Source organism: Portunus trituberculatus, chromosome 40 (genome assembly GCF_017591435.1).
Source record: "Portunus trituberculatus isolate SZX2019 chromosome 40, ASM1759143v1, whole genome shotgun sequence".
Classification (NCBI taxonomy): domain Eukaryota; kingdom Metazoa; phylum Arthropoda; class Malacostraca; order Decapoda; family Portunidae; genus Portunus; species Portunus trituberculatus.
The window spans coordinates 25,880,221-25,906,584 of NC_059294.1; the positions used below are offsets into that span (position 1 = coordinate 25,880,221).

The window sequence follows — 26,364 nt, forward strand, 5'->3', positions numbered from 1 at the left end:
AGTTTTGGAGTTCAAGGTGATAGACGAAGAGAAATCTAGAAGAAATGAAGAATATAAAGTGGGAAGATGGAATTATGCCAAGACAGATTTTGGAAACCTAAAGAAATTCTTTCAAGAGACAAATTGATGAAATTCAAGAGTGCTAAGGAGCAAATGAAAAGTGGAAGGAATTTATAAAAATATACAAAGAAGGTGAGAAAAATTTGTACCAATAAGACAACATAGAGAAGTTGGAAAGCAGGACTGGTTTAACGATAGATGTGAAAAGGCTAGAACAAGAAAAGAGGATGCATGGAAGAGGTGGAGAAGGAAAAGACGGATTAAGCAGTGGAAAGTTACAAAAGAGCAAGAAATGAATATGTGTTGATTAGAAGAGAAGAAAGAAAGAAACAAGAAAAGGATATAATTGATAAATGTAAAGACCAACCAAGGCTTTTTACAGACATGTGAACAACAACATCAAAAATAGAGAAAGTATTGAAAGTTTAGAAGTAAATGGAGTATGCAGTGAAGATCCCAGGAAATGGCAGAGGCTATGAATGGATGCTTTCGGAAGGTATTCACAAAGGAGACTGCTTTTGACAAACCACTGGTAATGGAACAGAAAGGGATTATGAAGGAGTTTCAAGTAACGGTGGAGGAGATCAAGAACATGATGGGGAGTTTAGAAGTGAGAAAAGCTGTGGGACCTGATGGGGTATCAGGATGGATTTTAAGAGAATGCAGGGAGCAATTGGCAGAAAAAGTTTGTGAAGTAATTGATGCCTCATTAAGGGAAGGTGTAGTGCCCCAAGACTGGAAAAGAGCTAACATTGTCCCAATCTATAAATCAGGTAACAAGAGAGACCCATTGAACTATAGACCAGTGTCACTTACAAGTGTGGTAGCTAAGATGTGTGAGAGGGTGGTGAAGACTAGATGGACAGACTTCTTGGAGAAAATGACATACTTTGTGAGTGTCAATTTGGTTTTAGGAAAGGGCGTTCATGCACGACAAACCTGATATGTTACTATTCGAGGGTGATAGATGTAATACAGGAAAGAGATGGTTGGGCTGATGGAATATATCTGGATTTAAAAAAGGCCTTTGATAAGGTACCACACCAGAGACTGATCTGGAAACTTGAAATGGTAGGAGGAGTGCATGGCAGTTTACTAAAATGGATGGAAGACTTTTGGTAGGAAGAGAAATGAGAACAATAATTAAGGACAGACCATCAGAATGGGGATTGGTGGAGAGTGGAGTTCCACAGGGATCAGTGTTGGCACCAGTAATGTTCGCAGTCTACATAAATGACATGGTGGATGGGGTGTCCAGTTATGTGAGCCTATTTGCAGACGATGCAAAATTGTTAAGAAAAGTGAGATGTGACAAAGATTGCGAACTACTCCAGGAAGACTTGGACAGAATATGGAAATGGAGCTGTACATGGCAAATGGAGTTCAACACGACAAAATGCAAGAAAATAGAGTTTGGCAAGAGTGAAAGAAGAATCAGGAGTATGTACAAGATAGGAAATGAAGACATAAAACCAGTCATGAAGAAAAAGACCTTGGGGTGACAATTACCAATGACCTATCGCCAGAGAGACATATAAACAAAATAATTGGAGAAGTATTGAACTTATTGAGGAACATAAGAGTGGCGTCAGATATCTAGATGAAGAAATGATGAAGAAAATAATTACTGCAATGATAAGACCGAGGCTTGAATATGCAACAATACAGTGGGCTCCGAACTTAAAGAAACACATAAGGAAACTAGAGAAAGTACAGAGGGCTGCAACGAAAATGGTGCCTGACTTAAGAGATTTGACTTATGAAGACAGACTGAAAAGAATGCAACTTCCAACCCTGGAAAACAGAAGAGAAAGGGGAGACCTGATAGCAATATACAGAGTGATGATTGGCATGGAAAAATGGATAGGGAAGATCTGTGTATGTGGAATGGAAGAATGTCGAGAGGGCATGGGAAAAACTAAAATGGCCACTTATAGGAGAGATGTGAAAAATATAGCTTCCTCATAGAAGGGTGGAAGCATGGAATAGTTTAGACGTGGAAGTGGTCAACGCAAGGAATATTCATGATTTTAAGAAAAGCTGGACATTAATAGATATGGAGACGGGACAACACGAGCATAGCTCTTTTCCCGTATGTTACAATTAGGTAAATACAATTAGGTAAATACACACACACACACACACACATTTGAATAAGCATTTTCATTTCATTAGTAAAATACATAATCTATTAAACACAATAAAGATGTAGTATTAGCATATCAAATCTTACTGGATCATGCAGCCAACATACTTTCCTTATCTCATATGCAATGGGAAACTCACAAAAAACTTTTACATTTGGTAGAAATGTAGAATCAACTGCCTTAAATCCCTGCTGACATTTTGTTAATGTAGAACTTTATTTCATTAGAATATAGGTACTCCTTATCTAAGATTCCCGACTTGTCTTTTGTTTTCTAGTAGCATTGCTGCATAAAATATAATTACTTCTTTCATTATTATCTTTACCATAACAAAACATGAACTGCAATTACCTTTATCTCTTATTTTTTACTGATAAATTTGCCAACTTTATCCCCTTAAAGAAAGAATTACCTAGAAACATGTAGGACTAAACTGATCAGTCAATCTCATGAAACTGTTTATGCTTTCAGCTTTTAAACAATTGACAATTATCAATAATTTTGTTATGAAGACTAAACCAATAATTAGATCCAACTGAAAATAAATTTGAAACCCTTCAGCAATGTTAAATTAAAACTCTTGCTGCAGATGCACAACAATGCATTAATGCATGCTATGTACAGTAAATCTAAAAGCAAAAGTCTATACAGTTTGTGACTATTACACTTTTCAAGTGCCAATCTTTATTGCTCCTGTCTACCATAAAAATAAAATATATTGGTATTTTATCATTATATATCCCTTACACCTTATTTGTGGACCTTTGAGCTCTCCTAAAGCCAAAAGTAAATAAATACATTAAAATGATAGTAAGATGATATCAAAATAAATATGTATAATAAAACAATAAATAAATAAAATAAATAATAAAAAACCTCAATTACTAGGTTTGTCTAGTTTATGGGAACACAAAAACTTCTTTAAGTTCAAGATCAACATAGTTAGTTCTCTTAAAAGAAACTTAAGCCAAAGAAGGTTGGGTAAACAAGAAAATACATATCAAACTTTCATAATGAAAAAGATGTCAAAATACTGCTTTACTTTTATCTTACCTCGAGTGCATTTATATATATATATATATATATATATATATATATATATATATATATATATATATATATATATATATATATATATATACATATATATATATATATATATATATATATATATATATATATATATATATATATATATATATATATATATATATATACACACACACACACACACACAGTTAGCCTCAATTGCTGAACATCTCCCTTTTTCAAACAAATCAGTTGCTGAACAAAATTTCAAGTTCAAAATTGCCCTAGTTGTTGTACCATATCTTGATTGGTGAACAATCTACAGGAATATCTAACAACTGGCTGATTTCTGGCTGAAATTTGGCAAAAATACGGCTTAACTCATTATGCACCTTAGGCTCCTCCTTTCAACACATATCCTCTATCAAATGCTTTTATGTGCCCCTCACCTGGAATAAACCAAGGATCATTGTTGCTATAGTAATGGCATCTAACTGACAACAAGATGGCATACTTTGATCATCCTGACACCATTTGTCATGCATCACTAGCTGTCGTGGAATAGCTGAGACGCTTCTGTATTGCAATCTGTTGTGATGCCATTATTAGCCCAAAAAAACATCTTGCAGAATCTCGTGACTCCTGAGACTTGCCTTACCAGCAAAGCATATTGGAAATTAGTTTTCTAGTGTTCCACATTTGTAATAATGTTCTTATTTTCTGGTTTTCTTTGGGTGGGTTGAACAGTTATGTTACTTCCAAGATGTTCTGCTGGTATGGCAAGTCTCAGGAATCACAAGATTCCATGAGATGCTTACTTGGCCCACAATATTTGTCATCTCAGCTTAACCCAGCACAGAGATACCTCACTTATTCCAGGAAAGTAGTGATGTATGATAAACATCATTAGGATGATCAACATGTGCTGTCTTGCTGTCAGTTAGACACTGTTACCATAGCAATGACGATCCTGAGTTTATTGCAGCTGAGAGACACATACAAGTGTTTGATAAGGGGTGTGTGGGGGCAGAGAGCATGGAATACATGACCAGTCACTCTCTCAAACATAGCTTTGGAATCCAGGAATGGATTAATCTATTTTACATTGATTCCTATGGAAAAAATTGTTTTGTTTTTTCAAACTCCCAGTTAGCGAATGGTCTTCAGGAATTAATTAAGTTAAAAAAATTTATATTCATTGAGGAACTTTAGTTCTCGAACTTATTTTTTTCCTGAATGGTGTTCAAATCCTAAACTATTTTCCCCATAAGAATCAATGTAAAATGTATCAATCCATTCCTACTCAACCACCTATTCTGTCTTAGTAGTTTGTGACAGACGCTCCCACTGCTAGAATGGCTGCTTCACAACATCAGCTCAGAAATTATTACTCTAGAAAGGATATATTAAATGAACTTAGCGACACAGACCTTACCAGAAGATACTGTTTAGAATGTGCAGGTATTCTCAGTCGCCAATAAAGTAAGGGAAGCCTTGCAGAGTTGCACAGAGGACCAATTCACTTACATCAAAATGAAGGTGGTCATAATACTTAGACATCTTACTGCTAGGAAAAAATTACTGGAAAGATGCGTTTGTGCAGTAGTGACAGCATTGTGGGTTATCAAAACAGCCATAAGTGTCTTGAGTCAGGATTACTCCTACCTAAGAAAAAATTGTTTACATTGAAGCTTTTCAATGGGATCACATTTACTTTCTTCAAATATTAAATTAATGCTTTACTCATTGTGTTTCTTCTCCAAATTAGGGAAATATTTATATAAACTATAAATAAGTAATAAATGACAGTTTTTGCTTTATCTTTAATAGTGAACTAAATCATGGTATGGCAACCAAAGCAATTAAGATCTTTAAGAAATTATTTCTTCAAAAGAGGTGTGTTCAGTGACCAAGATTCCACTGCGTTTCTATGTATGTATGTACACTCAACCCTCGTTTAATCAGACCTTTATCTGGATTTCGGTTAATCTGGACAGCCTCCAGTTAATAATTTAATGATTTGAGTCCTGATGGCCAACTAAAGAATTCAAACGATATATGACTCGCACACTTCCAGAAATGGCAAATAGATGGTGGCACCGCTGCAGTAAGTGGTTTTAAACAAGTCTGGCTGATGCTAGTAAATGGTGTGTATTGTCCAATATCAGTGAGCAAGTTTGTACATTTTTCAGTACCTCAGAACTCTTAAATTATGTCTCCCAAGGGTGTTAGGCATAAGTGAGTTGCCCTAGTTGTGACTTAAAAGATGAAATTAATATGAAAATTAGAGAAAGAAGGTGTTATGAGTTTTTCTGAGGAGTATGGTATGGCCAACTAAACTGTGTCAGACATTAGTATATCAGAAGATAAGCTGGTAGAATATTCTGCCAAATTCTGTAAGGATGCATCATCACGTAAAAGTGGTGAAGGTGCACCAAGGAAAAAATATAAGGAGTGGAAAAGATGCTGCATTAGATACTGCCTTTATAAAATGGTATGTGCAGCAGCTAGAAAGCTGGCATAGAAATTGATGTAGACAATTACAGGGTGAATGATGGGTGCACTCGGGTATCATTGTATATTGTGGCTTATAAGTCGAGTTTTTACGGTCTTTTTTTTATGGTCAAAACTAGTGGTCAACTTATGGAGTAGATATAAAATAGCAACCTACAAATGAGGCGTTCAGAATAGTAGTGACGTAAGTGCCATCCTGACTAATTTTGAGGTTTGTATAGCATTTCCTTCGTCTTGCCTTCAGCTTCCTGAATCTGCAACATCCAAGTCAAAATTTGGCCTGCAACATGATCAAAATTCCCATTCTTTGGAGGGGTACGCACGGTAGTACTGCCGTCAACAAAAAAAAACCTGTGGCACTCACTCAATAATGAGGTATATACTCGGGAGGCCTGCATTTTTACCCTGGCATGTCTCAGCAAACTGTGGTATAGCACTATCTTCTTCTTATTGTGTTTGGCTCACATCTGTGCCGTCAGAAGTATTATGGCAATAAGGGTAAAATTCTGTTAGTAGTGAAGGCATTAATCGACCATATTGGCATCACATTAAAGTGACTACACAGTGACTTTTACACCAAGGTATCTCCACCATGGCTGCTCAGCGACCAATAGGGAGGCAGGGATGCGGTGACATGACTGACGGCAGCCAATGAGACTCCACCATTGTTGCTCACTTCACACACGCACGCACACACACACACACACACAACAAGAGTTTTACACAGTAACTTTTATTTGTTTATTATTTTAGAGGTTGGGGTAGAGGTTTTTTATTAATATTGGTATTATTATTAATTTTTCTTTCCAAAAATACAGGTGCCCCCCTGGAAAAACGTAGTTAATGAGCAACTTCAGAAAGTAATTACATTTTGCTTACAATGGTTGCAAAACCCTGTTATAGAGCTTCATTTTGCAAAAAACTAAAGCTTTCTTCCTCATCTCAGTAAAAAGTTATTGCGTTCTGAAAGTTGCAAAACTTTAACTGCGTTTTTCTCCATTTTTATTTTTGGCGCTTACGTCACTACTATTCTGAACGCCTCAAATATAATTGCACCAGTAACATTAGGACACTGGAAAACTACTACTGAACTTAGCCTAAGGACTGTGTTTACATGTCATTCTAGTAAGACATGGTAAAAACTGGAAATTGCTACTCATGAGGACTGCATGTACTGACACTCTGTAGTAAATAGGAACAATAATGCACCTACACAATACTATAGTTTATCACAATAGAATATTTCACTGATGCAAAAGTTACAAACATAATTGTTTCTTAATGAAGTGATCATAATTGACTTCAGTTCTGCAACCTAGTGATGGGCATTGTATTTAAACAGTTGTTTAGGTGTGAAATTTTAAGTATCATTTCATGTTTCTAGATATTTTAGATTATTTAAAGCATTGCTTTTAGCTTTTGTATCAATAAAATATTCTATAATAATAAACTGTGGTATTTGTGTAGGAAGGTTCATTGTTGTTCCTACTTACTACAGTGTCAGTCCCCTGCACAACATGGTAGAGTAAGAGGCATCTCTCTGAGCCCAGGAATCTTTTCTGGCCTCCCTGAGTCCCTTGCCTATGAAATATTCAAATCACCCTTGAACGTATTCCTTTTGGGAGTATGCAGTCTCAATGAGTAGCTGTTACTTTTGTTTCTTTTGTTCCAACGTTTGAAGCAGGACAGTGGGTGGTTGAACAAATACCATTAGAGTTTTAAAACTAAATATTCACTTGATATAATGGTGAAACAGGTGAGTAGAGAAAAAAAAAAGGTAAAAACTGACTGTTGTAATGCTTCAAATTGGTGGTGTTTTCAATCTGTTTGAATTGTTTTATTTATTTTACTGAAGATAAAACTTAATTTACAATCCAGTACTTAGTGACTCAGGACGACATTGGGCCAGACTAAGTAATAGTTTAGGGGGAGTCAACTTATCTGCAAGGTAAACCTATAGTACAACATTTTGAGGTAAATTATAGAGGTCGACTTATGTGCCAGATCAACTTATAAGCTGCAATATACAGTACTGTTAGGTTAGTTTTAAGGTGGGTTCACACATGCCAATTTGCGACTGAAAGTTTATGTATGTAGAGTTTCCAACTCAAAATCAGTGCCTAGCGACTGGAGAAACCAGTCAATTTGCAACTTTATTTACATGATAACATCACAGAGTAAGCTTTGAAAATGTGGTCTCCAGATGTAGAACAGATGTTAGAGTTGGTGAGGGAAAAAGAACACATCTGGGACCCTAGAAATGAATTATACAGTAGAGCAACCACATCTTCAACATCGTCACTGGAGGAAGACATCTTGGTGTGTGGCGGTTTATTTACATTCACTTCCCGCCAAGGCGCCAACTAGTCGATACTTTCCAGGCACTACGTCTGACACTTTCTGACTAAAAGGAATGCGTCAGAAACTCCACGTATGTAAAATTTCAGTCGCAAATTGGCACATGTGAACCTGCCTTTAGTGTTAGGTTAACTTAGATGAAGTTTGCTTTGGTTTGGTTGGTCAGGGAAACCCAAATAAAACAGATTTTGCAATTTAAAAAATGTGTTCGGTGACAAAAATCCACATTTGATAAAAAGAAAGGACCCATTTGCATTATTTGGACTTTTTCATTATCCAGACTGTTGCCTACACTATTTAGTCCACAAAAACGAGTGTGTGTGTGTGTGTGTGTGTGTGTGTGTGTGTGTGTGTGTGTGTGTGTGTGTGTGTGTGTGTGTGTGTGTGTGTGTGTGTGTGTGTGTGTGTGTGTGTGTGTAGAAACAAAGAGAGAATGGGGATAGGAAAGACAAATACAGAGTAGGGTTGAGAAAGGAAGTGTAGATTAATTTACAGGTCATAACATTTACCTACTAAAGTACCTTGAGCTGACTTGTTGTCTCAGCTAAAAATAATTGTGGGAAGGCTGCTTCATCAAATTAGAAGTCATCTATACACCAATGTATTAAAATAGAGGAGCAAATACTACATTATATCTACTTTGCACTAAATAATGGGATGCACCTCCATCCAAAGTTAGCATGTATACATATCAATGATCAATATCTCCCAACTTCACCTCTTACTTCTCTCAGTGATAAACTTTGATGGGAAGGTAAGGCATACTCAAAGAAATGGAAATAATTACATTCAGGAAAAAATACTATCAAAATTTTCAAGCACTCTACAATACTTAAGATCGTTGAGCTTGTCATTTGTAAAAAAAATTTCATATCTTACAGTATCCGAGATTCATCCTTGTATGCATCAAAGGCATGAATATTTTCATCTTTTGTACATTTGGTAATATATATACATTTTCTAAAATACAACATGAAAAAAATTTGTGAAACTCACTAACATTCTTTAAATCACAACTTATGTTATTGAAAATGTTGTAGGCTGGATCCATGGAAGTGATGCAAGATATGAGCAGCCAAAGTATTTTGCCATCCATTTTGAATCACAGTGATCCTGCAAACATAAAAGCATCACTTTATAACTGAAATCAGTAGAAAATACAAAGATACCTTCTTAACCCTACCAATGGCAACCATAGACAAACCTGAACTTTGTGTTTTGAAATGACAGAAAATTAATCAGACCTATGTCCAACATTTGACCCACAGAACTCCTATTAATCCTTAAGGATGAGTGAATTGGAACAGTCACTATTTCAGGATAGGATTTCTTAAGAAAGAGGTCAATATTCTGAATATCATTATTTCTTTATATACTTAATGTAGAGCTATAAAACCAAATCAGTTAGAAGCATTAACCCTTCTTTTTTTAAATGGTGTTATTCCCAGAATTCTACATGTTGTAATTTAGCTGTGAATGAGAGTTTTAAAAGCATTGTCTCATCTCTCCAGATGACTTGGTGTGTTTGTTTGATTATGGCTGCTGCCACGTGCACCTTTGTCCTCCCCACTGTTTATTGGTTCTTCTACGTCTTCTTCATAATACATTCCTATGCTGTTATAATATATGTATTTCTTTGTATATTTCAAGTTGAGAAGTAAACCCTTTCTCTTTACATAACATTATAACATAGCTCTCCTTAATAATAGAGAAGAGAAAACAACAATAGTTGCTTCTTTCCACTACATATTAATGGTGATTTAATTACTTTATTTAAATTTGGCTGGAGATATGAAGGGGAAGAAAAAAAGAAATTGCTCAATAACATTGCATCTTGTTATAGTTGCCATATAAATACAATAAACAGATCACTCATTATATACTGTAAAACTAAACTGTACTGATCCACCAGGTGTTGTTCACCATTTTACCAGACCTCCAGCCTATACTACTCACGATTCTTTAATCATAGTATTGTCATCAAACAGCACTCTATGAACAATGTGACTATTTCATTAAATAACATGTGATACAAATAGGTGTTATATATGAAATAAAATTAAGGTATTTCATGTACATGTGTGATGATGTGGCAAACCAGATCAGGCAATGTTGCCACTTGACATGAGGCAGGATTTTCCACGGGGGAAGGAGGGGAGTCAGGTCACCACACAAATGCAAATTGACTAACTTCTTATCTCTTTGCCAAGATGGAAGGACACCCAGATGCTTCCCATCTTACTGTGTGTTCCACAGCCAAACCAAAGAAATAAAGTCTCTTCATCCAGTGTTCTTCAATGAGTAAGTCTTTCTTTTTATTTATGTAAGACAGAGAAACAACCAAAGGCATAAAAAAAAATGTGATGTAAAAAGCCCACTGAGGTGCCAGTCTGTAAACAAGCTGAATAGATAATAAAAGGGACTCCCAGGATTATAATAGAATTCATTAACTTTTTTCATCTTATCTAATTTTTTAGAATTTTTGCATGAAGAATGTAAGTGTAATTAGATGCATGATAGTCTTTAGAGAGCAGGTTGTGACTGTCCCCTTGTGCTGTGACACACAATGGGAAACATTCAGGGAGGTCAGAGCTAGCTTTAACCCTTAACGTACGGTGATTGTTTCGGGACGATTGTAGCGTTGTGTGTGGAGAGGCAGGGATCGTTCCGAGAATCATGATTTTTCTGCGCTAAACGTTTGAATCTCTCCCCCATCACTATTGGTCCTGGGGCAAGCGGAGGTATCTGGCATCTTTTCCCATCTTGAGGCGATATCTGGCAATCCCCATGACCCGGAGGGAGGACATGGTACTCCAAGTGATGTTATGTCAGTGTTACTCGGTAATGACATTGAGGACTGATATTTTTATTGAGACAGAAGAAAGTGAAGACTCCAGTAGTGATTCTGATAGTGATCTGGGAGATAGAGACCAACCCCTACAGCGACGTTCATAAACCTCCTCACATACTCCCTTCAAGCAATGCGCTGGTGTGTGTCACCCATGGTTGCCTCTACAGGACTGTGCTTGTCGGCCAAGTCACGTGAATCCCATTGCTAATAAGAGTTGCCAGATTCCAATTATTACAGAAATCCACAATACTTGTAATATGTGGTTTCTTTTTCTTTTCCTGTTTTGCACATTATTTCATATATCTTCTTTTCTTGACATGAAAGTGCAAAAGTTTCTACTTTTACATCAAATTCAAATGCCCGAAGAGAGAGAGAGAGAGAGAGAGAGAGAGAGAGAGAGAGAGAGAGAGAGAGAGAGAGAGAGAGAGAGAGAGAGAGAGAGAGAGAGAGAGAGAGAGAGAGAGAGAGAGCACACACGCTGTGTTATCGGAGCTTGGAGGGTATTTCTTAGTGGCGGGTTCTGCCAGGGGTTCGGGAAGAATTTTTTATATGTAATAACTTTACTCTTAGAGGTCATAACATGTTGAAAACTACATTATTGTACTCAGAATAACACAAAGAAATATGCTCTTATAAGGAAAAAAATATTTCTAGCATTTTTGACAAGAGTGATTTTTCCCCGCTGTAACAGACGGAACGTAAATCAACCCCCCATACTTTAAGGTTAATGATAAGTTCACAGAACCCCGTAAAACCAGTACTATTAGACCTCACTGGGAGTAATTATTGTTTTGGCAGGTATCAGCTACCTCCTACTGGGGCAATAACAGAAATAAAATACTGTCTCATCTTATGTTTCTTTTTACCATTCATTATACAGTGAAGATTCAATACTTGAATGTCTTTGAAGTCAAACTTTTTATTTAATACTCAAGCACAAAAGTTTGACTTGGTACTCAAAAAAAATATCTGCTACTCGAACGTCTGCATATGTGGTTGTAAAGAGAGGCTCCTAGCCTTTCCCTCTCCCCTGCCACCAGTTGTCCCACTGTAGTCATGAGAACAACATTCTCCTGCGTTTTGTCTGTAGTTTTTCATTTATAAACTTACAAAGACACCAAAGAGGCTTATTAGTGGTGAAAATAAGGAATCTAGTGAGAATACAAGTGTTAGTGAACCACACACAAGGTTACCAGAAGTTTTCATGGATAGTGACTGACTTGTCCTCTGACGAATAACCTCCCTCCTCCTCCTCACCCTTCTCTCCTCCCCTTCTATGTTATCCATCATCAGCCTTCACTTACGGTAAGTAAAATAAAAATTGCAAAAATCTTTGTAATCTTAAGGCTTTACTAAGGTTATAACGAATTACCTGATTTACAGGTATAGGTAGTTGAACTTTTTGATACTTGAGCAGCCATTTGGAATGAATTAAGTTCGAGTATTGACTCTCTACTGCATTAGACTGAGTAACTCAGAGGGCAAAACAGGAAATATTCAGTAAATTATCAGTCACGTGTTCACTTATATAGGTTTTCTTCATTTTATGACTAGGTTACATTCCTGAAAACCAGATCGAATAACGAATGATCAAATCATGAACTTCAGGTTTGATAAGATTTAATTTAATGAGGAGAGTAACTTAAGCCTAATTTGTATTGAGAACACTTTTCCACTCCATCTAAGGAGGTAGTGTTACAAGCTCATTATTTATTTATACAGTGGAGTGATTTCCCCTATAGGCCTATATCTACTGACAAGAGGAGAAAAATGAGCTTCAGTTAACCCATTAGTGCCCAAGTGTACTTTAAAGGACATTAATGGAGGTCTTTTTTATATGGCTCTCATTCCGTTTAGGAGGAAGATATGAAATATGAAATTACCATTTGTTTCATATACAAAGGAAGACTTGTGCTTCTCCTGGTGTGCATTACAGAAAACGAGAATTCATGAGAACCGTACGCTGGAAGGCATTAAACTGATAGCTTATGTGAAAGATGGCAGATGGCTGCAGTCACAAGAATCTTCAACAAAAAGAGGTAAGCCTTTTGTAGTATCCCTTATGTTTTGTTCTTAAAAAAAGTTTAAAGGTGTCAAACTGTGTGTGTGAAAATAATCTTACAAAATATTTACTAGTTTCTACCTGAGAGTAGTAGAAGGACTGGAGACCGGAGATGGATGGATGGACACTGTGTACTTAGACATAAAAAGACATAAAAGTCCCTCATAACAGACTACTTTTGGAAGTTAGAGAAAATAGGATAACTAAGAGGAGTAGTGTCAGAGACAAGGACAGAGAGATGAGAACTGTGATTAGAGATACATACTCATCCCGGAGTTAAGTATCAAGTGGATTGAGTGCCACAGGTGTCAGTGTTAGCCTCCATTATGTTCTAGGTATATGTAAACAACATACTGTATGGAGTGACTAGTTATATTAATTTACTTGCTGATGATGCAAAATTGGTAAGAGTAAACAAGACCCACGAAGACTGTTTGCTACTGCAGGAAGATATAGACAAAATTCATAAGTGGAGTAGGAAGTTGAAGTTAGAATTCAATGCCAAGAAATGCCACGTAATGGAATTAGGAAAGAGTAGGAGAAGACCAGTGTGGAACTATTTGATGGGAGAGGAACAAATAATGAAGACTAAGGAGGAAAAAGATCTGGGAGTGGTTATACAAAAAAAATCTGAGCCCCGAAAAACACATAAGTAAGATATTTGGAATAACGTATAAAATGCTGACTAATATTAGGGTAGCATTTCAGTATTTGGGCAAAGATATGATGAAAAAAATCATTAAACTATGATACGTCCAAAGTTGGAATATGCAGCTGTGGTGTGGTCACTTAGCTTGAAAAAGGATATAAGAAGATTAGAACAGATCCAGAGGATAGCTACAAAGATGGTGGCAGAACTAGAGGATCTAACTTATGAAGAAAGATTGAAAGAAATGGGACTGCCAACCTTGCAAGATAGAAGAGAAAGAGGAGACCTAATAAAATTGTATAAATTAGTTTATGGTATTGAAAAGCTAGACAAGTATGATCTGGTGACAGAAGAAGCTGGAAGGACAAGAGAACATAATTATAAAGAAGATTAAGGGAGAGAGAGAGAGAGAGAGAGAGAGAGAGAGAGAGAGAGAGAGAGAGAGAGAGAGAGAGAGAGAGAGAGAGAGAGAGAGAGAGAGAGAGAGAATAGAGGTCGCACCCCAGAGGATTGTTTACATTGTTCCTTTCCTCAGTGATGAGCGTGTGATAAACATGCATGGGGTGGAGATGGGAGAAGTTTGTTAAGCCTTTTCAGTTACGTACACATATATACTTTATCAATGCATAAAAAATACATAAAATAAAAGCAAAAGTTTATTTAGTGTTGTTATTTTTGAGACAGACATTTTCGTCTAATGGTGGTGAATGGCAGAGGAGGAGGGAGGGAGGGAGGGAGGGAAGAAGGGAAGCAGGCACCATTCACACGTAAACATTAAGGGGGAAATTCAATTCTCGTGATGTGGTATCAGTTTTCTGGCTCTCCTATCCTTATTTTTTTACCTAATTGAATAATATGTATACACAATGTGTATTAATGTGTATTGCATTTATACCGTAAATATGTAGATACCTCGGGTAGTTTTTGTGCAAAAAATTTTGAGTGGGGATGAAAAAATTTTCTAAATCATGTTACAAAATTATAACTAATAGTAGTAAAGTAATATCCTCTTGACCAGAGGTAATAGACACAACCAACAAATGTGACTATCGGCGTACATGTAAACTAAGTTATAACAGTTTCAGCACACTACAAAATAATACTTTCACTTCATGACATTTAACTGACGTCACTGGTAGTAGATGAGATGCTCGTATCGCCAGTTCCATGTCAGTTCACTGCTAGACTCCACGTGGTCCGCCCACTCTTCTTTCTGTGCTTCGGTTGATGTGGTTTTCACTTACGGCTTTTTCAAGTCGTCCTGGTTAGTTTTCCACCAGGTGCATGTACTCGTACATATATGATCCAAGAACACATACGTTAGCGCTACTATGATACACATATAGGCAACCCCCGATTAACGAAGGGGTTACGTTTCTAAAAACCCCTTCGTTAAGCGAAATTTCATTAAGCAAACCGATTATAACAAGTTTAACCCCTGACTTGAACTTCCATTGAGAGTAAGCAAAGCAAGAGTGCATCATAGTACAATAAAAGGTTTAATGAAAGTAAAAATTATGAAGTTAAACATTTAGGCAGTTTAATTTAAGTCATTATAATGTACATTAATGTATGTACGTAACTTTATAATGTTGATGATCTTAAATTTATGAAGGGAGGGAGAGTGAAATGGGAAAGACACTAACCAGCAACCTGTGGAATGTAAACAAAGGGCGCATCATTGTATCACATACAAAACTTATGTACCACATTTCCACAAAGCTTTTCATTTTATCCATTGTAGAGTCATGAGTTCAGGTGGTTCTTTTAGCTTGCAAGGAAGATACGGTCTCACCAGCCTTCTTAATAGAGTCTGCTCACTTGAAAATAGTAGAGACAGTAGATGGAGTCAAGATGGAGGCAAGCAATGCTATTAGTTTTCTCGCCTCTCTCGTGTCTGTGAATAATATCCAGCTTCACTTCGAGAGTAAGAGACTTCCTAGTCTTCTTAGCAACACTAAGCGACATTGCAGGGTGTTTTGGTGGTAAGTTGAGCGTGGGAAGATGAGCTGCTGCTGAAGCTGTTATTGTTTTGAACAGGGGGAGTGAGTGGCATGCGTGTTGTCCATGAGAGGCGCTAATGTATTCAAAAGCCTGTCGGCTTGTGTGATACGGCAGTGATTTCAATCTTGGAAAAAATTACCTGGATAAAACTTCGTTAAAGCGAGTCTGGTGTTCGTTAAACAAGCAGATGGTAGTAAAATGAAACCTTCATTGTAGCGAAATTTCGTTGTGTGAACCTTTGTTAAGCGGGGGTTGCCTGTATATGATCCAAGGACATATATGTTAGCACTACTATGATACACATATATGATCCAAGGACATATATGTTAGTGCTACTGTGATTACACACGTGATCCTAGGACACATATGTTAGCGCTATGGTGATAACACTTTTGAGGATTACACATGGATGATCCAAGTACATATTTTGTTTACCTGTTAATTTACCCGGCATTTTCTTCACTTTTTTGTTTCTGGAAGAGTTATGTCGGACCGGGACGAGGGCCATAGTACCCCGCGGCGTCCTTCCTCCTCTTCCTCTGAGGGGAAACGTCGTGAGAAGGACCCCCTGGACAGTACAGCGAAGCGGAGGAAAGCTTCCGGGGAAAGTAACAGTTCCCTGCCTCTGACCGCCTGCGCTTCTCGGTCGTCTTCCCCCCAAGTGGTGTAAACATACCAACTGCATCTCCACTGCAAGACGCCAAGTTGGGCCGTCTGTCTTCTTTGATTAGTGACCTCATCGAGAAACTAGACAAGTCAGCAGGTCCTCAAGTGTCGCCGGGATACAGTGCCAACTTTAGTGGTTTCCATGATGTTTCTTCATCGGAGGATGAGGCCATTACAGCTCCTGACTGTCCATCTCAGGCGTCTGTGTCTGACCCATTGAATGATCTCAACACGTTCAGTGCCTGTCAACCTCAAGGTGATCCTGTTGCTGACGTCGCCTTCCAAAAAGCTCTCAAGGGGTTCGCAGGCCATTTCCACAGCAAGGAGGAGTTGGGTGACCCTTTGTCTGAGCGCCTGGCCTCCATCCTCAACCTGAGTCTGAGATGCCAGCCCTCTTCTGACACTGTTAAACAGACGTGTGACAGGATCAAGCTCCCTAACAATGTGCCAAACTTAAAGGTGCCAGTCACCAACTCTGCTGTCACTAAAGCTATGAGCATTGGGAGCAAGTTAGTGGACACCAGGTTTTCCCTCACTAATGGCCTGCTTGTGAAGGCTTTAGTCCCTACTGCCCGTTGCATAAGCAACATTGGTGATAGACATGTTCAGCCCATTACCTGCTACCTTGAGGGCCTTAATAACAGTTTCAGACTCCTTGCTTCTGCTGTCAACTACATTAATCAGCTGAGGAAAGAGGTGGCACGGATTCATGTAAATGACTCTGCTCTTGAAGAGGTCTGCAAATGGGAGTGTGAAGTGGGCCAGGATGACTTGTTCCCTTTTGACGTTGTCAAGAAATGTGAGGAAATCCACAAGTCTAAGAAACTTGGGAGGCCTTCCTTCCATCCTCACAAGGTTTCTGGGAAACAGAACACCCCTTCCAGCCTTCCTACCCACAACAGGCACACCCACAGTCCCAGAAAAGGCCTTTTTTACGCCAGAGACCTCCCCAGGGGAAGGGGAGGCCAGTGCACAGAACTCCCCAGTGAGCTCACTTTCGGTAAGCCCTCTTGTACCTACTTTGGTTAACACTCCTGCAAATTTCCATGGTGATAAGATCTTTAATGCTAAGTTACAGTGGCGCCTTTTGTCTTCTGATAATGGACTCATGACGTGGTTCATGGGAAACTTCTAGTTTTTGTGAATGTTCCCATACAGGTTAAACCTCCAGGTCCCCTACATTTGTCTACTGCAGACAGTGTTGCCCTGGACAATGCCATGGTCAAATTTATTGAACACAGTATAGTAGAATTATGTCCACCAGGGGATCACAGTTTCATTTCTAATGTGTTCCCTACTCTCAAAAAGGATGGTACTGCCAGAGTCATACTGAATCTAAAAGAACTTAATGATCATGTTGAATACATTCACTTTAAACTGGACACTCTCAAGGATGTGATACCTCTAATCCTCCCCAATTGTTTTTTTCATGTCTATAGATTTGACAGATGCCTATTTCTCAGTTTATGTTCGGCCAGAGGACAGGAAATGGATAAAACTTTTCTGGCGTAACGAGAAGTTCCGCTTTACTTGTCTACCGCAGGGTCTGACTTCTGCACCTCGCATCTTCATTAAACTGTTAAAACCTGTCCTCTCGCACCTTCGTAAGCTGGGAATAACTGTGTTCTGCTATCTGGATGATTGTCTTTTTATTGCTGATTCCACTGAGACTCTCAGGATTCATGTGACTTATACCTTGCATCTTCTTGACTCCTTAGGGCTCACTGTGAATCTTAATAAATCAGTCCTAACACCCACCCAAGAGATAGAATTTCTTGGGGTAATTTTGAACTCTGTAAACATGACTTCCACCCTGATGCCCCATAAGAAAAAATGCATAAAGGTGCCAGTCACCAACTCTGCTATCACCAAAGCTATGAGCATTGGGAGCAAGTTAATGGACACCAGGCTTTCCCTCACTAATGGCCTGCTTGTGAAGGCTTTAGTCCCTATTGCTCCTTCTGAACAGGGATGTTTCCTTACTTGCGCTCTCTTCTTTCATAGGTATGGCTATAGCTTCTGACCCTGCTATAGAGTTGGCCCCACTCAGATATAAATACCTAGAAATAGTGCACAACAGGGAACTTGCTAACCACCATGGCAATTATAGCTCACCTGTCCTTTTGGACTCTCATGCCCGAGAGTTGGTTGCCTGGTGGGTTAATAACATAGATTCTCAAGTAAAGTCCCTATGATCCTGTCCCTACCAACTTGAAATGGTTTGTGATGCTTCCCTGACTGGTTGGGGTGCTGTGGTCAGGGATGCCAAGACTAGGGGTCACTGGGCTCATGATGAACTGGACCACATCAATTATTTGGAATTGAAGGCTATCCTCTTGGTTTTACAGTCCCTTTGCAAGGATAGCAGGGACACTCACATCCACATCCGCTCTGATAATATCACTGCAATTGCCTGTTTAGATCATTGTGGTAGTATCAAGCTTAGTCTTAACACGATAGTTGAACAGATTTTTGCCTGGGCAGAGTCGAGGGACATTATCCTGTCAATACAACATATACAGACAGGGATTACATAATTCAGAGGCAGACAAGGAATCTTGTGTGAAAAACTTAGATGCTGAGTGGATGTTGCAGCCCCATATTTTCTATAACTTATGTCAGCTTTTTCCCATGCCTAAGGTTGATCTCTTTGCCACCCGAATTAAGGCTCAGTTATCTGATTATGTTTCATGGAAGCCAGACCCATGTGCTATACATACTAATGCTTTTACATTGACCTGGTCCAATAAGAAATTGTATGCTTTTCCCCCTTTCAATATAATCTCCCGAGTTCTGCAGAAAATTCAGGAAGACGAGGCAACAGTCATGTCGATCCTACCTTCGTGGCCAACGCAAGTCTGGTTTCCAACAGCCCTCCACCTCTTAGTAGCAGCCCCTGTTCTCCTCCTTTCATCCTCTAGTGCTACCGCAAAATCCAACCCTCACACATCCTCGGGCCCAAGGGTTGGGCTTAGCAGCAATGCTATTATCAGGGAATCCTTCACTAGTCAAGGCTTATCGTCAGATGTTGCCCAATTTTTGCTTAGTTCCTGGAGGGCAAATACGAGGACTCAATATGGGCCACAAATAAAAAACTGGCTGTCTTTTTGCCTCAGCAGGGAAATTAATCCATTTTAGCTACCTTTAAATGTTCTCTTAGACTACCTCATATCTGAATTTAAGGAAGAAACAGGCCGAACCTACAACTCAATGAATACAATGCGGTCAGCTATTTTGGCAGTAGCCAGTATCAATCATCAACCTGTGGGACAGCATCCCTTGGTTGTCAGATTTATGAAGGCAGTCTTCCAAGAGAAACCATCTTTTTCCCGATACCGTACCACCTAAGACCCTCACTTGATCTTAGATTACATTGCAGGTCTTGGACCCAATGAGGAATTATTACTTATCCAGTTATCGAGAAAATTAACTATTCTAATGCTTCTACTCTCCGGTCAACGTGGTCAAACTTTGCATTTATTAGACATTAGAAACATGACTATCTCAGAGTTTAGAGTCTTCTTCAGAATAGCTGACCCTCTAAAAACATCAAGGCCAGGTGACCATATGTCAGAACTGGTTTTTGTGGCTTATCCTACTGACAGGAGATTGTGTATAGTCATTTCCATTGTGAGTTACCTCGAGCACACTTGCGCCCTCCAAGGGCCATTCACAGGCTTCTTTCTAACCACGAAACCTCCAATAAGGATAGCCTCACAAGACACTTTGCGTCGTTGGACAAAAGATATGCGATCTGCTGGCATTGACCTCAATATCTTCTCTCCTCACTCTACTAGGTCCGCTTCAACCAGTAAGGCAGCCCTAAAACTCCCCCTGGCCACCATCATCTCCACTGTTGGGTGGTCCTGGGAATTCACCTTTACCAGGTTCTAAAAGATACCTATCAGCCACCTTGGACAATTTTCGAGAGCTATTTTTTCATAGCTCTCTGTGTACCCTTTGTGGGTTTCCTTGTTCATTTTGTTATTTTGGTTTTGTTTTGGGAGAAATAGATTGTAACTCCTGTTTTTGGACTCCTATTTTTCCTTATTCCTTTTCACTGGCATAGTAGGTTTGAGGAACCACTCTAAAGCTCTCGTCTACTACCGGTGACATCAGTTCTACTCTGTCCAACTCTCTAATGCAAGAGTTAATCAGTACTTTCAATCATTCTTAAACTCTGGAACTCCCTACCTACTTCTGTATTTCCAACTTCCTATGAGTTGACTTCACTTAAGAGGCCAGCTCACTGAAGTGTTCACTCACCATTCACCACCAACTACCACAAGTAATGAACTAAGATTTGATTTTCTGCACTTTTTCATATTACCTTTTTATTTTACAATTGTAAAAATTATTTTTGAGAACTTCTTGGGTACCTTTTGAAACATTACCCCATGATATACTGGGGGTTTACTGTATTTGAAACTGGTGAAAGACTATTTTGAGATATCCTGCACTTTTAGCATGTTGCACTGGAAATGAAATCCCTGATTCATTTAAACATTTTGCTCATGGTTCTAATTTCTTGGCATGTGATGGTGGCATTGATGACATGCATCAAATACAGTGGACCCTAGGAATTGGAACACAATACATTCCAGAGGGCTGTTTGAGACTGTTGTGGTCATCAACTCATATCAGTCACAAAGATAATCTTGTGAGTCAGGGTCCAGCCAATACTCCTTGAGTCACATGGTCTGACACTGATCCAAGTGTTACCTGACTCTAACCTTTATGTTTCTTGCTACATGGCTGATCATTTTCTTTAGTGCATGACTGAAATTTTTTTTCTGTTTTTCACCTCTAATATTTACTTCTACCTCCGGTCATCTCATCAACTTCTAAGGCCTAACATCACGCCTACACTTTGCCATCTACCCCAGGTTTCCATGCAACGATTGTTAACCCATATCATTCCCATATTTCTTCCTTTATTTTACTCACCAAACATTGCCACTATTGCCTCAGTACATATCAACAGATTAAATTTCAAATACCATAAATTTCTGCATTAAAATAGTGAATACAGATGTTGTATGACCACCTTTTCTACTTTTATGTCATCTGATCTTAACTCAGGGTGATTAATGCTTGTTCCACATTCCCAAAATTAATTTCAAAGTTTTTTCATCTATTCGCTTTTATATCACAACTACTTCTTACACATTGTTCCTTTTCTCATCTTGATGCACTTACTTCTAGCTGTAAAAATTTTCTTCATGTTTATTGAAATTTGTTTCATGAAAACTCTCCTTCACAGATCTGAACAACTGAACTTTTTGTTAAGATTAGGAGTTGCGTAATGAAATCCTCCCTTTGCAATCTTCTTTATAACTCTGATTCCTGTGTTCCTTACTCAGACTCTACCTAATGTATCACTACTGTCTAGAAGCTGACATCCCTAATCTTTTACCTGTTATGCTGACAAACCTATGAGTTGCTACACCTGTTTGACGTGTGTTTCCCTGTGTGTTTCTATTTCCCCATTGCTTGTATGCCACTGGTGAAACAAGAAAAGAAGTTATAATTCCCTTATCACAGTAGCAATGCCATATAATCATTAAACCCTTCCTCAATATGCATTTCATTCAGAGCAAGATGGTTAAAGCACTTCAGTAATGTTCTGTAGTGACCAAGATTTTACACCACTATTTTAGTATGCCATCAAAATTCACACATGACTCAAAAATACGTAACTACAACATCCATTGCAACAATTCATTACACTCATATTACATGTTCCTACACTTTAATCTTCACAATCTAATCTCTTCAAAATCAATCCAGAAAACATCTACCTTAAGTTGTGCAATATTTATCTTTGCAACATTGACAATTACAACAGATATCCCACTGCTGTCACCAGTTGTCATGCTTGCAAGTTGTGTGATCTTATTGCATGACTATTCTTCAAGACTGCTTTTGTGAGTTCAAGGGAAAGCATCTCAGTCTTTTATAAACTTTACTTAACCCTTATAGCCCATCATAACAGGAGGGAGCAGTTTTAAGATATGTAGATAAAAATGGGTAGCAAATTTTAGAAAGTTTTAGTGTTCAATCAAATTATCTTAAAGAACACTGGGACATTTATACATCATAAGAAAGCTTAGGAGTTGCTCTTTGCTGTGGAATAATCATTACTGAACAAACATAACATATATGCACAAAAAAAAATCAAACAATGGTAAAAAAAAAATTCAGAGCAAAATAAATTTAAAAAGTTGCACCTATGAAGATCCATTACTCTTTGAAGGAGAAAATAGAAAAAGACACCACTTTAGAGCAGAATACATGACAACAGAAATAATACATGAAAAAAATGTGATGGGTAGAAAACACCAATCTCAATTCTAGGTGAGACCATTCATCACCAAATTAAGCATTATACATAAAGCCCTAAGTGCATTTTTGCCATCCTCAACTTTGCTATTACTACACAGAGAACTCTATGGTACCAAATATACTGATAACTACTAGAGACTAATTGCATTAAGTAAAACTTGATCAGTTTGTAGTATAAAGGCATCTGATGAGGTTGCCACATTCCTTAACCTAATGTTATAGTATTAACTTCTCCACTTACAGTTTTCATTATCATTAAAGGAAACTGGTAAATCTTACCTCAACTTTGCTTTTATTCTGTATATAAATTGCAGTGAGCAATGGAATACATTGTGCACACTGCATTTGTTGAATTCTCTTTATACTTAGCGTCATTTTCATCCAGCTTTGATCCAATTACTAGATTTCGAAGGTTGCAGTAGTTGACCCCAAAGTCTATTACTGCATATGATGCTGTTGACTCACTGAAGGCCTAGAAGAGGGAGAAAAAAATGTCAGATACATTTATTACATACTAAGGCCTGAGGTAACATCCCAATGAAGATTATCAGCAAAGACAAGATGCCTACACACACAAACAATTCAAATACAGCAATATAAAGTGGAACCTTGGTTGCCGAACGCCTGCCTTTTGGAACAAATTAGTTGATGAACATAATTTTGATCTCAAAATTGTCTCAGTTGTACCGTAACTTGGTTGGCGAACAATCTAAGAGAAATAGATTACCGTATTTTACAGCTTACAAGAGGCACTTTTTTTCCTAAAAATACCCTGAAAAATACTAATACGTCTTCTAAGACGAATGTCGTATTGTATGGCAACACCCAACCTCAAGTGAGCTTGGACACTTGACCGATAGCGACCTGGATTTGTATGTTGAGTCATTACATTATGATGTTAGCTTAAGTACTATTTAATTTAGCCTTTTATATTACGTAAACTCAGTATTTAGGTGTTACAAGTATTTCCAATACCATAATCCTTCCTGCAGCCTACTCAGCGTCTGGAGAAAATGGGCCGCTCCCTCGTCTCATAGCAACACACATACATGCAGATGAACGCACACACATCATGCCAGGTGCCTTTATACATTAATTAATAAAACATCCAAATGGCTTACTCATTCAAGCAAGAGTCAAAACTCCACTTGTGAATTGTATTCACATTGATAAAGCCTGTGAAGCATGAATGCAAAATAAAATAAATACAAACTGCAGCACTGACGTGTTCGGTTTCAGCGATCGGACAAGTGATTCCGTAATGTAAACAACAGGTCCGAAACATGCCATCGCCCGCCACTAAAACAAGAAGAGATGGACTGTTTCATTGTATATTTACATTTACCTATGGTGTTTTTATTTACATAGTTTTAAATTTGTGGTGAGTGCTCCTGCAAATTTGTAATGAGTGGTGAAACAATAGTGTCTTGCAGGCTCCTTGCTTCTTATGTTTTTGTGTTCAGTGGTCGGGTATATGGTGAATGTGTTCTTGTATGAGAATGACTTTTTTCTTAGAAATTTCTTTCAAATATTAGGGTGCTAATCATGTGAAGGAAGAACATTCTGCAGCATCCGTCTTCAGAGGAGAACACCCAGTCACGAAGTACACCCAGTTGATGGTATGTCTCTTGTCCGGCGACACCTGCAAGCAAGAGGCATTTCGACAGCGGGTACGGACATCCTCATGGCCTCCTGGAGACCAGTGACACAGAGACAGTATGAGACACATGTCACCAGATGGATACAGTTTTGTGACAGAGGGCACATCAATCCCCTTACTCCCAGTTTAACAGATGTCATACATTTTTTATCAGACACTTTCCACAGGGGTGTTGTCTATGACTGCATCAACACAGTGAGGGGAGCCATCTCTTCACTTGGCATTGTGGTGGATGGATGTAGAGCTGGGAATCATCCTCTTGTTAACAGGTTTCTGAGGGAAGTCTTCAACCTGAGACCTCCTATGTCCCGTTACACACAGACCTGGGATGTCAAGTTGGTGCTGGAACAGCTGCGTACTCTGGAACTGTTATGCACCCTTACTCTAAAAGAACTCACATTGAAATTAGTAATGCTGATGGCACTCACGCAAGCTGCCAGAGTGCAAACGTTGCATATGTTAGTGTTGAAAAATATTCGTATTGGGAAAACCTCTATTTGTGTATCATTAGGAGACAACATCAAGCAGTGTCACCCAAAATTGAATGTAAAATTTGTGGACTTTACAGCATACGCTACTGATAGGAGGCTATGTGTTTGTGAGACATTGAAAGTGTACATTGAGAGGACTATCCCAGTTTTGGACTGGTGTGGATTAGATGGATGGTCCTTTATTCCTTAGTATTGTGAGACCCCATAAACCTGTCACCAGAGACACTATTGCTAGGTAGGTTAGGATTATGCTGCACAGGTCAGGTATGGACACCAGGATGAATTCAGCTGGCAGTGTTAGGCAGGCTGCAGCGTCAAAGGCAAAGGCCATGGCAGTGCCAATTGCACATATCTTGGCAAAGGGTGGGTGGTCAAGGGAAGCCACTTTTGCTAGGCATTACGACAAAGAGGTTCTTGGGGACATTGACACTTTCTAAGATGGGGTACTGGGTTAGTGTGTACCCCCTTTGGTTGCACAGTTAAGTTTTGGTTGGCTACATACATATGTACTGATTATGTAACTTCATCACTACGTGTTATTTTGTTTCTCGTATGTTTTCTTTCCTCATTGCACAACCTCGTTTCCTTATGTTTCTGTACTCCACCCACATGGCTTCAAAATCTCATAGGAAAGTGAGCGGTGGCAGAGGAGTGATTTGCAGACATAAAATTGTTGAAGTACATGAGACTTATTGCAGGTCAGTTGAAATGTGCTTCCGATTTTATGATGCAAATCACCTCTGCCAGCAGAAAGCTTTCATATGCCATCCACTCCCTCTCTATGCTATAGGGCGTCACATACTTGGACAGTTACGTTGGTCTGCTTTGAGTTCTTTATTATCATGTGGGTGGTCATACACTTTAAAGTCTGACGTGGCGTGGCAGCATGGTGTATCTCATATGAAAGCTTCCTGCTGGCAGAGGTGATTTGCATCATAAAATCCGAAGCACATTTCAACTGACCTGCGGTAAGTCTCATGTACTTCAACAATTTCTCTTTAAAGCTACGCATACTCGTTGCTGACACCACTTCTTCACTCAAACTGTTCCAAGTCTCAAAACATCTTTGTGGGAAACTATATTTTTTAATATCTCTCAGACATCTTCCCTTCCTCAGTTTCTTAGTATGCAATCTTGTCCTTCTAATGTCATATTCTTCTCTCAGGATCAGTTTCTCATTATCCACTTGGTCCATTCCATTAATCAATTTATAAACTTGTATCAGATCCCCTCTCTCTCTTCTCTGTTCCAGGGTTGGTAGATCCATAGCCTTTAGTCTCTTCTCATATGTCATTCTTTTAAATTCTGGAACCATTCTTGTACCCATTTTCTGTAGTCTCTCCAACTTCCTTATGTGTTTCTTTTTATGGGGTGTCCACACAATTCCTCCATATTCCAATCTCGGTCTTATTTTAGTACTTATCAATTTCTTCATCATTTCTTTGTCCATATAGTGAAATGCTAATCAAATATTCCTTAGCAAATTATATGTCTCTCTGAAAATTCTATCAATATGGCTTACCGGTTG

At 38.4% G+C, this 26,364-nt stretch overlaps 1 protein-coding gene across 2 annotated transcripts in view; it reads right to left on the reverse strand.

Annotated features, from left to right (window-relative positions):
• Positions 1–3,965: 3,965 nt before the first annotated feature.
• The window catches only part of LOC123516282, an 81,629-nt gene continuing 59,230 nt past the window's right edge, over positions 3,966–26,364 (reverse strand). For both annotated transcript variants that reach the window (XM_045275543.1, XM_045275544.1), the window contains exons 5-6: positions 22,965–23,157; positions 3,966–9,221 (exon numbers count right to left, since the gene is read on the reverse strand). In XM_045275543.1, the coding sequence (XP_045131478.1) occupies positions 22,978–23,157 (180 nt within the window). In that variant the 3' untranslated portion in view covers positions 3,966–9,221; positions 22,965–22,977. The remainder of the gene's footprint in view (positions 9,222–22,964; positions 23,158–26,364) is intronic.